The 13,744-nt window shown below is 38.3% G+C and overlaps 1 protein-coding gene across 4 annotated transcripts in view; it reads left to right on the top strand.

The window, feature by feature from the left end:
- The first annotated feature begins 12,761 nt into the window (after positions 1 to 12,761).
- The window catches only part of LOC108632780 (protein groucho), a 52,563-nt gene continuing 51,580 nt past the window's right edge, over positions 12,762 to 13,744 (top strand). For all 4 annotated transcript variants that reach the window (XM_026810710.1, XM_026810711.1, XM_018037574.2 and 1 more), the window contains exon 1: positions 12,762 to 13,315. In XM_026810710.1, the coding sequence (XP_026666511.1) occupies positions 13,253 to 13,315 (63 nt within the window). In that variant the 5' untranslated portion in view covers positions 12,762 to 13,252. The remainder of the gene's footprint in view (positions 13,316 to 13,744) is intronic.

The following is a 13,744-nucleotide window of genomic DNA, read 5'->3' as shown; positions in this document are numbered from 1 at the left end:
TTATGTAATAATTTGCATCTTGTATAAGCAATGATTTCCATCAGTCTAACTCTTAATTGGATTTTATCAAATTCTAAGAACTACGGATCAGAATCGAACAAAGAGAAAACGATTCCAAATAATACGCATGAACATTATTTCATGGACCGTATATGATATTAATAAAATAATTGAAATAGTATTGTATGATTGTCAATCAATAAATATAAATAAATCCAGAGTAACCGCGCCCCACAGAACTATATACAAGACATGCAATTTACTGGCCATGGACAGAAGAATATTTACGGTAAGATTGTTTATATTTGATATTACATATTTAGAACTAAATTTTGTGTTGAAATCTATTGTTGCATAATTCATTGTTCTCTTTTCATTTATAAATTTCGGTTTATTTATAAATTGGTGGTTTAAATTTTTATACGTGGGTGGATATAGATATTCTCTTGACTACAATTGCTTGGCATTATTCCGTTAAGTATTTACGACACGATTACTCAGTGGCTTCGTAATTTACGAGTTAACTTCTATGAGATACAACTATTTATACTTCGCTTAATTGCGCAAATAATTTTTCGAAACAGACCGGGAAAATCGTCATAACGTCATTGATTCATCGAAATACACTTGTCGGCCGTATTGACAGTTAATTACTGCTTGCTTCATGAAAAAGCAACTTCGTCCGTAGTATCTGTTGTAACTTATCTCGGTGAAGCAATAAAAGTTAAGGTGTGTCCTGACGTGTATCCTGACTCATTTTATTTCGGTCAACAATAAATACAGACAAATACCCATCGCTCTAGCTGCTCTAGTTAGCGGGATACGACGAACGATGTGTATATTCAACTAAAATACACTTTGTTGGCTGAATATATAGTTCTTTATTACTTTTATCAGTTAAGTACATTTCAGAGTCGTATATGAATACATGATTAGTATGAAATATGAAACTACCATTTTTCTATATTTGTTCACTTAAAAATTATATGAAACACGTTTTGAAAAGTTTGTTGAAACGTACATGAACATGATTATACGAGGACTATAAAAGTATATCGTCAAAACAGCACAGTTAGATTCTTTAGAAATGTTAATTGTTTATTTACGATACATAATCGGCACAGGGTGTAGACGTTTGACTTGTTGAGTCGCGATAAATCGGTTATCATGTGCAGATAAACGTAGATAAACATAATTCGCAAATAAACGAATTTACGCGGAAAACGAGCATCGCGTTGGGAATCTAACACGATCTTTCTGTGCCGACTCCGTAAAAGGTATTACGGTAATCCGACTTACAACTGGATGATTGATTCTTCCATCCATGCTTCCAGATAATATATAATATATAAATCTTATCGCACCTGAAATCGTTGATGAAAATAGGACTCGTGATTTTGTGATGTGATTTATATCTGGTATGTATAGTGTATTTTTCAATCGAGAAGTAGACAACAATTACATATCTGCATTTCCTTATCGTACTAAATTATGAGTTCTATTGGAAACAGATCGAACACATTAGCTTGTAGTTGATCTCACATACCATAAAAATGAAAATTAATGTTTAATTAATTAATGAATAATGTTTAATAAATGTGTTGTAGACAGAATAAAAGGGAGGGTAGAATCCTTTAAATGCCAAAGGTGGATGAATTGCGCCAACCCTTGTCGTATTTAATTTAGTTGAAAAAAACTGAAAGAAAAAGGAAACGAATTTCCTTTCTTTCCCCAGTTGCCACTCTCTAATAGACGCTCGTTAATATTGCGAGTGCCACTCTTGAATATCGAGGCGAGGTTACCTTCCTTTTTTCACCATTTCACCATTCCCGTCACTGCTTCATCTCGCTCGATCTCGTTTCTACGGAGCGTCGGGTTTCTCTTTTTTTTTTTCGCTTGCCACAACGCGAGCGTTCGTCGGATTAAGGCATAATGAAATTACGAGGGTCACGTCATTTTATAAAGCGATCGTTAAAGCGTCGAGAGTGTTCGCTTGCCGTGGCTCTCGTCGAAATGACACCGCATTGAAAACGATCGATGGAAATCTCTGACGAAAGAAAAAGAGAAACCCGGGGCGTAAGATGGAACGACAGGGTGAAGCCAGAACTGTGCTTCTCCCTTTCTCTCTTTCTCTCCCTCTCTGTGGAAGGAGGCAGGGAGTAAGAAGCGATATAGAAAAAGGAACGAGATAAGGATAAGTGGAATTTTGTGTATAACAGTGACGCGTCAATAAACCAGCCCTGCTGTAAAATCGATTATTAATTTAATATGGACGTTTTGACAAAATTACTTCTGTCTAAATATCTTATAATATAATATAATATATTATAATCTTCAGGACGTTATCGCGTCCCTTGATCTGAAAATATCAAACATACGTAGAGCGGGGCACGTGGACGTTTAGTTATAAACCCACGATGGAATTTTATGAACATGCACGTATGTACCATTCCATGTGCCAAAACTCATTACACACGTAATTTATTGATACGTCAAATATATTCACAACTGTCGCTTGTTTGTTACTCCACAAAATAACGAGAATGCCGCAGTACAACATGAACACATGTGGGGTGTCCCAGAATTAATACTACACCCGAAAATGGGAGGTTCCAGAGATGATTTTAAACAATATTTTCCTTTGTAAAAATGTTGACCGAAGTGTGGTCGTTGAGTTATTAACGAAAAACCCCGACCAATCAGAGCGTCCGTATAGCGGTCGGCCAGGGGTGCGACATTCGCCTCGTGCGTTGCCGCGCCCGTGTGCCATGCATGTGACGAGAACGTAGGATTACAAAGGAAAATATTGTTTAAAATCATCTCTGGAACCTCCCATTTTCGGGTGTAGTATTAGTTCTGGGACACTCTATACATACATATACATAATATGCATTTCAGTTTTCTACTTCCGTTTTAGTTTTATTCGTATATCGCTGAGCAAATCATAGCCGATCATGTCAATTTTTCACGGCTCCATCAAAATAATATCTATGTATATAATAGGTAACCAAAATAAGTTGTCCGCATATCTACCGCATTACCGTAACTCGTAATATCATAATTGGCCACGTCGATAAAGTGTATATTAGTTACATATTATGTTATACATTATATTAATCAACGGTATCGATCGGTACGTATATATATTTATATATATTTTGAAATATTTCTGGACATCGTCTGTTCGACAATTTTGATTTCATTCGATAATAATCAACTGAGAGATCTCTACCCATAAAGCTACACTTACTCCATACAAGAGTTCGTCGAATAGAATACGAATAATTTTATTTACAACTAGAAGCGACTTTGATAAATTTTTCCATTGGCCGAGTCCACGTTTCCCCTTGGTTGATATGTAGCAGCGTTTAAAGAAAAACGACAAGCAGAGTACGCCATGTCCCTTTGTAATGCAATAAGATCGATGGTACGAATGTTACATGCTCTCGACTCGAATAAATCTGTGTCTGTATCATGGAACAGAAAACAGTCGAGGAGTGTGTATAGTTGGAAGCAACGACGCGACGTCCAGCGGATTCGACGAAACTTTTTCACGGAGGGATAACACCTTCGTTGCACTTGTTAACGAAACGGTCAGGCTACCAGGAACAATATCGTCGAATGGACCTCCGGCTGCTCGTTGTCGCGGCTACGAACAAGGGGATTTTTCGGAGTCTGGGAACGAAAGGCGTCGGTATTAATTGGCTGGGTTACGGTTCCATGTGGAGTGGACCGACTACGACTACGTGAACGCCGGCACTACTACTACCATCGTCGGGAACTATCGCCACGCCGCGCTACCAACACCGGAGTAACGCTATTCCTCCTGCCATTCTCTACGTTCGAACGTTTTTCGTGGTCCGTGCCACGGAAATGTTCGTTCATTTGGTGACCGTCCTGCCTCCTCTTTCTTCGTTCTTCCGCACGACCTCTTAGGTCGTACCCTCTCTTCCTTCTTTCGACCCCAACCCACGGCGCGGCACGGAACTTGAAGAGACCGCCGGGAGTATAAGCCGCGCTCGCTTGTAGTCGCTGTCTATACATACGTATACTGGCACGTAGAAAGGCATAATAAAGGTCCGGGAAACAGTCCGCGTGGATTTAACGATCTGCTGTCAGCTCGCTTTTACGTGGAAGCCAGTTGGTCGCAGTCGCTGCGCTCTTCCGACAGGATTGGCCTTTTTCGTTTTCGATTACGCCTCTTTATTCGCCTACTGGGCGTCGCCTCGAATTTTTCTGCTCACAGATTGGCTGCCGTAGCCGATTCGCGTTTCTTATAGGCTGTCGTCATGCTTTTTCGCTGGTCGTATGCGCCGAAGTGTCCGCGCGGACAAACCGAGACATGCCGAGACCGAGGTTAAGACGCCTTGGCAATCAAGTAGAACCTCGGGCAAGCAGTGGCGGTTATGGGTGGTTATCGGAAAGGGGGTGCACCAGTCGCACCGGTACAGAGAGAGGACGCACGAAGGCGGCCATATTTAGAGAAGGAAATCAGTGAAGAGCATTTCGCGCCGCGTATGTATGTATGTACTGTGTTCGATCCCTCTTTCGTTTTCCTGCAAACGGCGTACTCTTACTCAGTTTTCTCTTCCATCGTATCTTGGTCCCTCGGCTATCGGTGTCCCTTGTTCATTCTCTTTACGCACCTTTACATACCACTGTGTCTGCACCCGTTGAATTTTGACGGATGAAATGTAACCGAGGTCGTCAGAAGCGGCCAAGGTTTCTCCTTGCCAGCAATGGAGAATGATGGCTCTACGGTGCGACGGCGAAAGCGTCTCGGCCAGGGCTGCCGCGTGGGTAACAGACGCCTTTGGGCAAATAATATTCCACTGGTCCCGTAATATAAAATTTGTCAGTTAAAGCAAAATTTCATATGATCTAAACTTATGTACACGTCTCGTGACGTTTTATTTATTTTACCTTGTAATGATAAGGAATTACTATTACTTATTATGTGACGACGTGGCGCCTCCTCGTTAAAGTGACTTCACGTAGTGCACGACTTGCACACCTGCTCAGTGTACACCCGCATGCAGCGATCCTAGTCTCGACGATCATCGGCACGCTAAAAGACGAATTGAAACCTTGTTCCTCGCCGCGAGAGAAACTGCGCATTCTCCCTTTTACCCTCTCCTGTTCCTCCTCTTTTTCGTCGATCATACATCCCTTTAGCACGCGCGTTATATGTATACCCGCGGTACTTTACGCACTCCAAAGAACTCGTTGCTTCTCCCGTTCTTGACGATCAGTTCTTGTGGAACCAAGGGAAAGGTGCATGGCGTTTGTTATTAACGTGTTATGTGTATAAGGCTGCGCAATATAGCAAGCGGCTCGAGGAACTTCGTGTTCTGTCCCATATCGTAAATAGACCGTCGCATTGGAAAACTATTGTCGCGTATTTAATTCGACGGTGAGACAGAAGCGTGCTTCATGATTTTCCATGGGCTATACAGAGTCTCAACGGCTTTCCTGTGATGTTCTGTTCCCTGCACTTGAGCGTTGCGAACCCACGAACGATCACCCTCTTTGTCGATAGACTTTGCGGCCGCGTGTATAGGGTATTTCCGAAATAGCAGATGACTCTTCGTGTGAAGCTAAGTCAGAAGTAAAAAGTTCTCATACAGGGTTCTATTATTAGAAAAACAAGTTGAAAAATTCAAATGTATTTGTATGTAAGTAATCTTCAAATGGATAAGTTGTACTTGGTACAATCAAAATATGTACATACATCCCGTATACGTAATAATATACATAAGCAATCACAAATAATACCACTGAATTCTATAAAAGTTTCGAAGGGACAGATACTTCCTAATATGAAACATACAAGTATAAGAAAAGTCGAGTGAAGATTAAATGCAAAGATCAAATAATGATAGACCTGAATATGCAAAAAGAAGTCCGGAGAAGGCCGTTGTAAATGTATACTAAATCAACTTGGAGAAGAATGACCAGTCAGTACGTCCTGGAAAACGGTCAAGCCTCAGGTCTAAGACGTTGTTTCCAGGGGAAAGGCCTAATTTATGTCACCCTCAAGTGTTTGGCACGTTATAGCTCGTGGCGTTAATTTACGACTGTCCCTTCTTTTAGTTTTCTCTTGTTCTCTTACATCAAATATAATATTTTGAAAAGTGAAAGATAACTATTTATTTTATCGAACTGTAAACCATCTCACGAGTCAATGTCGTCTATGTAACGCATACATATTATTTACATACGCATACATGTATGTAAATACTTAGATACATAATAATGCACTACGCATCTAGACAATTATTTGAGTCAGATTGCCGGCGCTTTTCAAGTGGTTTTCTGCAGTCAATGACGCCGCCGCAATATACTCTTTGGTATTGTCGAGGACGAAGCGTTGCTTGAAGCTCAAGAGTTTTTCTGCATCGCGCCTTCAGGGTAATGTCATTTCTTCTCATTTCGGTGACCAAAACAGTCTGACTAATTTCTGCTGCCTTTTATTCTTTTTTTTATCATTCTTTCTCTCTCTTTGTTTAAATATCCTACCCCTTTCATTCTACACTTATGGGCGACGTCGTCAGAACGTTCGAGCTAAGACGTTAAAGAAGGTGATCTTTTAGATCTCGTCATGCAACTGTACATGGTACACACATACACAATCGTGTAAGGTTTTAAATTAAATAGAATTAAATTTGTTTGTTCAGCATTGCTTGCAGACTTTAAGAATAAATTTAAACTAAACAAATCCTCTTCCATATTTAATACATAAATAGATCCATTTAATCATCTTTACCTCTGTAATCTGGAGGAGGCAGAGTTCGCGTTTGTCGCCTTTACAGCCTGAGAAAAAGAAAACAATTCAAGTGAAATTAAAAGCATGCGATAATATTCACGTTAAAAAAATAATAGTCTGTTTCTGGTGCTTGTTGTCGCCAGTTTTTTCGTTTTCTTTGTACGCCCCGCCAGCATCGCCGACAGAATGAGAATTAATACAGATGGAGCGTGAATGATAAAATGCATTTTCTGCGATGCAAAGGCACAGCTCTTTCCCGTCGGTTTTCTCTGCTTTCACGTACCGCGCGCATAGATTATTATCAATAATGCGCTGCAAAATTATTTTTTCATGTCTGCTTTATCATGCTGGCCGTTTCGTTCCGTATGATCGACTTCAAATTCTAATGACATTTTGGATCATATCCCGACTGGAATGAACCGAATCGGAGGTCGAAAGATCTTGAGGTTGCCACGAAACTTTTCCATTTAATAGTGGTCGATTTAACTTGTGCGGTTGCACCGTGTGATGAAACTTTCCGCTTGATCTATTGCCGCTTCGGCAATTAATTCTTGCGCTCGCGGCAAACAGATATCAGTACGCTCGTGCGTTGGTTATCGGGAACCGTGGAAATAGTGACGGTCGTTCGAAAACAAAAACAGATCGCTACGTTATGGGTGTTTTCGCGGAAAATCATTTTTTGATCGTTTTGCTAAACACATACTATGTTACCTCCGAATAAATAGGTGCATATAGATTCTAAAAGTGGACCGATTTTCGATAAAGTTTTTATCTATATGTATGCAATAACGTAAAAATATTCAATCACTTATCGCATTTGTGGCAAAGATGACTAAATATTGTTTTCAAGGCACAGAAAATTTCGTTGAAAATTTATTCCACCGAATGTATTAATTATAGTGTCTCTGCTTGAAGCAAAAATAAAGTTATCTCTAAAACAGCTAATTAAGCATGCTTACATAAATCAATCTTAAAACTGTAGATATACTTTCATAGATAAGCACAAATTAAAGTCGTCACGTAGTATTTATCAGTATATAGTCATTATCACATAGTATCTGGAAGAAATATAGATATACTATCAATATTTCTTTGTACTTTCTTGCTTATTGGCTATTATAAATAATCCCAGTTTGACGGCTAATCAAATTTACCTCTAACCATTCGAATTACACGTTTGTGTAACAGTTGTTTAGACATTGTCAGTCATTGTCTGTAATGTATACACATAAATACTTGTACAATTCGTACATTTTTCACAAATGTTTTGTACATTTATGACCATGGCAAATATTTCTTATATTCGCATAAAATCCGCTATCTCTTTATAATAATTATGTAGTAGAAAAGATCCACAAATCGATAAGTAAAATATGTAATAGTTTTAAAATATTTGAATTTTAGACGTTTATAAAAATATGCTCCACCTCTCTCGAAATTACTCTACTTACAAATCTAAACTAACTTACTAAACTAATTTACTAAACTACTTAAAAATCGTTTTAGAATTCAGAGAATTCGTACGAGTTTATATTTTATATAATGTTCTTTAAAAGACAGTGCAGCGGCAAGGTAATTCAAGTAAAATGTACGATTAAATGTACATACATACGATACAAAGTGGTCGTAACGCGAAATGCTTTTCATGGATATCGAGCAGACGTGTACCCGGCGCGTAGCGATTGACGGCTCAGCCAATTGGCAGTCGCGCACTTGGCAAGAATGATACAATTAACCAATAAACACGTTACACGGCAGAACTAACTCTGTACAGGACATAGGACACGCGTCCGTTGTCGTCCACGAGAAGTCACATTTTCACGTGTCCATCAAATATTCCACGGTTATCTGCATTCCGCAATCACGTACGCTATACATATATATATGTATATATAGTTTTGTTTTCGATCCCATCGCGATAATTCGACGGCACATGGTTCGCTAAAATCGGATATAGGGCTCACATTTTTCAATTCACATCGGTGCTAAGTTTTACTCTATCCTCATTTTTTTGAGCAAGTCTATAATATAATTAACGATCAATGGGGCCAATGGAATAAAATTTAATTTGCTGTGTTAGCCTATTTTTGTTCTAGGAAAAAAGTAATTTAGTTACATTTATTTTGCCCTGTATGGGATGTTTTATTAAACACGAATAATAAATCTATCTTTTCTATACAATAATATATTGAATATATATTATTTACTTTTGAGTAAAATTTAGTAATGGCACTGGTATGTTAACTTATTCGTAACTTTTAGCAATATGATAAAATAAATTTTCTTTTCTTCTGATTTCTTATAGAAGAATTTAAAAACGATCGTATGACTATTGCACAGTAAGTTTAGTGTTAGAACGATATTGTATCGGTAATTGATAGAAGAATTTTAGTTATGATATGGATGTATACGTACGAGGAAAGGCTGACTTTTCTTCGATGAATTGATAGGAACTATATGCGAGATACATTATACCAATAATCTGGTCGCGCTAGAATTATGACGTGTATGTACATATAGGTATGTGTACCATATAATCGATTCAGTGCGTGATCAATTTCGATCTCTGACAAACCGATCGAACAATAGACCGACGAATAAATACGCCATGCGACCGGTCGACATTAATAAACCATGCGCTGACAAACATTCGTGTTAAACAAACTATAAACATCAATGATCCTAAATATTCGTCATCGTTACTAACGGGAATCAGCCGTGTGACTATTTAATAGGGGCACGATGGCAAATCGAATCGCATTCACCGCACATTGCAGCGAAAAAACAAAGCAATGACGTGAATTGATTGCTATGTTATTCGATTTATCGTAATAATAATAATAATGATAATAATAATAATAATAATAATGATGATAATAATGTATTTATTGTCATATAACAATGATTGAACATCAGTGGAGTAGACAATACTCGGTATTACATAATTGTGTGAGTATTAGGTATTGCATTGATACATAATTCAGCTGTGTCTTCTTCATTTCATGTCGAATATCGTGATATTTGATAGTTTTTAATATTCAGCATAAAGTAAAACAACTTATAAGTATTTACTTACCTATTTTGCAATATAAGATAATCACGAAAATTGATTTTCTTACGATTCTTTTGGTATTTTAACTATACATTACTGACACAATTATTTATCGATGGTTAAAATTACATATAGCTTAGCGGAGTTTTCTTTCTGCTCTCATTATCAGTGAGAAATTCAAGTGGAATCTGTTGTATTGTTATATCATACGCAATGAACTTTTGGATGCCATTGTAGCACGATGACTACTATCTTAAAGAAACTCGATATAAAGTCGAACGCAGTACACTTTAAAATATTTCGTAAATATATATGTATTTGAATTAATTTGAAATGAGAAGAAAGGTGTCATTCATTTATTAAAGTCGATATCCTAAAATCGCGACGCTTAAATCAGTTTCATCTTTGTGGCAAGAGGTGTGCACAGAACAACCGGTTTTTACCGCGACTCGATTCATCGCGTTGTGACTCGTGTTGCGAAAGCGAAGAAAATTGAGGGAAGAGGAAAAAAGGGAACGTGATCGACCGCTTTTAATGCATCACGCTCCGCTCCTGTTACATTCGATGAATCGTCCTATTTTTGTTACCCGGGCTTATTCCATTAAACGCGTTGCCGATATGTCAGAAGATACCGGAGTAAGGAATTTCGTATCGAGCGTGTTCCAATTCAGACAAACGATGACGCGTTTCTTTTCCATCTTTCTGACTATCTGGACTCATGGCTCATGTCAGCACAGATTTTTGTCTCTTGTACGATTCCGTAGTTTGCATATATATACGACTTTACAAAACTGGTCCAATGCGCCACGTAAACATATACGTATTAACCAATTAAAGCGACATGCTGATTAATGCCGAGCAGGTAATTACACGCTCGCTTAATCAATATACTTACGAGCCACTTTCTAACATGAAAACCAACACCTGAATCGTTTTTATTTCGCTTCTGACTAAGATTGATTGATGCAGTTTGGTTGCAATCTTATTCTCATTTATTATGGATTAATCGATGATGAATGAGCGTTAATTCGGAATGAGTAGATCGTACCAATAAATAATGTTACCTGAACGTAAAATAATTGCAAATATTAAGGTGTCTTTTAAACTTCAATTCTTTTACCGTTTGCTGTATTCATAAAATTTTCATGATGAACACAGCTCGCGGACATCGCTCATTAAAATCGTTTACTCTTTTCGTTTACTAGTTAAAGAAGGTCCTTCAGTATACCCATGGTTCTTTTCTCTAGCTAAGTAACGATAAGATTAAACGTCACTGAGCTGAGTGTAAGAAGGGTGAAGTGATAATAATTGTTTGTGGGGAATCGAGGCGGAAAGGTTGCTGATGGTTACCACCCCATCCGAAGGGGATAAACGTCGGAGCTTGCAACAGGCGTGTGAATGTATTTACATCTACATTCAGAGTGTCTCAAGACAAATTATTATTGAACGTAGAAGCCTAGAATATGCTTGCAGTCTTATAAAAAAATTCAATTCTACGAAAAAGATGATTTCTTAATGAAAAACAATTAAATATATACAACTTAATTTTAGACATGTGAACTCATTGTCTGCTTAATTATATCTATACATACAAAGTAGTCATCCTGCATACCCAAGTGGACACTCTTGAGACCCTGGTTTGAAGAGGTAGGGAACGAAAGGACATTATGAACAGACGGGGGTGAGAAAGGTAGAGGCACGACAAATGACCGAGAATGAAACAGACAAGCGACGCGACGTTGAAATAGGTGGACAAAAATGAGAGAAACTAAACGGGCGTGACGAGGATGACGAATGAGCCAAGATCAGGGTGGATTGTAATCGAAAAGATTCGTGGTTAAAAATGTGTAAATTACCTAAATTAGAAAGTACAGGACCACAATAAGTGTAGTTATAAACAAATAGTACAGTTCAATTTAGGGAATGAAAATGTCCTTATTGCAATATGGTGGTTTATGCCTATCCTCTTATTTTCTTACTTTCCGTTTTTACATTGTGTATAATAATTCCGATGAATTATTAAAGCATTCTAATTATAAGTTATAGGGAATATCTTTACACGACGGAAACTACTTTTAATCTATCATGTATTTACTTATACACACGTTAAAAATAAACCACGGTTGTGTATATGACCGTGGAATAAACTTGACGTTCGGGAATTATTCAAAATCTGTCGGGTCATTCGTTATGAAACAATTGAATATGCAATAAAAAGAAAGGTTAACAAAAGTCTTCCAATGTGCGATAGCAATGTTCTCCATGTCAATAATTTAAATACTCGGGGTAATGCAACAACTTTCCCACAAAATTCACCGCGAATACGAATTTCGATTTACAGCAAGTGAAAAATGCAAAGCACATCGTAATGAACGGATTTTCTGTCTCAATGTAACCGCGATGAAAATTGAATCATTGTGTAGCAAACTGGAAATATAAACGCGATTTTAATGATTACGATTGAAATTGTACGTAATATAATCGATCACAAATAGAGTATGCAGATTTTTTATCGTTAAGAACCGTAGAGGTTATACTGCTGGAAGTAGCTTCCATTAGTGTCGGAAGTGCAAAATAACTCGTAAACATAGAGATATAGTTTACCTTGCATGTTGTAAATGAAAAGACTTTAAATTGCTTCCAATATATCGCTTAATGACAAGTAACGGTAGTGTTGTAGCCCATACTGTGCTGTGAGAGAGAAGTAAATCTAAAGTTAAGTCTAAAATCTAATTGTAAGCTAAAGGAAGGCGGATTACAAAAGACTGTTCATTGGAGGTGTGAGAAAGAAATGAGGCGACGATGTGCTCGCATGAGCATGAGAAAGATGGAGAGAAAACGCTCGAAGTGGGGAGACCACATGGTGTCACGGTGAGCAGTGGGAGGGCGTTAGTCGTGCGGGGCAGGGAGAGTCTAGAGAGGGGACGCGCTTCCTCAAGCTCTGTGGTTGATTAGTTGATACCCGTCTGTCGTTGGGGACGGTTCGTTCGAGGTTATGTACGAAACGCGCGTCGGACGCGCATATTCCTATCGCGTAACTCTAGCGTGATTTGACGAGATTGTACCGTACTCAACCTGTGAGTTCTGTGTATATCGTGCCGCTTTTACTTTCGGTTTATGTGCGGTGTGAAACGAGTTATAAAGTGAGTGATCACCGAGATAGCTAAGAAACTCGTCGAAGAAAGTGAGTGATTTTAATGGTGTGTGCTTCTAAGGCTCGACTATCGTATCGGCTCTGTGTTTCTCGTTTGGTTTCATTGTTGTTTCACGTTTCGTTCCTGACTAGTGAATTATAGTGCGTACTCTCTCTGGCTATGACTTGGGATACCGCCGGATATACCTGAGGATAACGGAGACGTATCCATTATTTCTGATAGGACTCAGGCGTGACTGTAGGGAGCAACATAACCTCTTCAAGGGCCTCTGACGATAAGATGTACCCCAGTGCCGGTATGAACGCGGCAGCTGTGGCTGTGGCAGCTGCGGCACGGCACCCGGCAAGTGGTTTTATTTCTCCTTTTTCTTTCGTGTCGACTTCTGTCCTTCCTCCTTTCTCGCGTACAAGCTCGACAGGAATGACCAGCACGACCCATCGTGATAAAAATAAAACGATTAAGGATCTGTTGAAGTAGAAATATTGGGATATCTCGTAACAAAACGATCGTTTTGATTTTCGCATTTAATTATAATAATAGCAGCGAAGCATGTAGTTCGCCGCGATGTCAATCGGTGATTTAATAAACGTATTTTCTTAGAATCGTGCTTATAGAATTCTAGATACATAAGTCCAAATGAGAAGGAATCCAGAATGAAAGCAAAATCGTGAACATATGCTTTTCTAGAATACTAAATTCCTTTATATCCGGTTATTACTAACCAGTGTTTATTAATTATATTAAGAATATTTGGAATCTTCAACTCAATGT

Source organism: Ceratina calcarata, unplaced genomic scaffold, assembly GCF_001652005.2.
Source record: "Ceratina calcarata isolate Rehan_Ccalc_2016 unplaced genomic scaffold, ASM165200v1 scaffold171, whole genome shotgun sequence".
NCBI lineage: Eukaryota > Metazoa > Arthropoda > Insecta > Hymenoptera > Apidae > Ceratina > Ceratina calcarata.
This window is presented reverse-complemented; position numbering and strand designations above follow the sequence as displayed.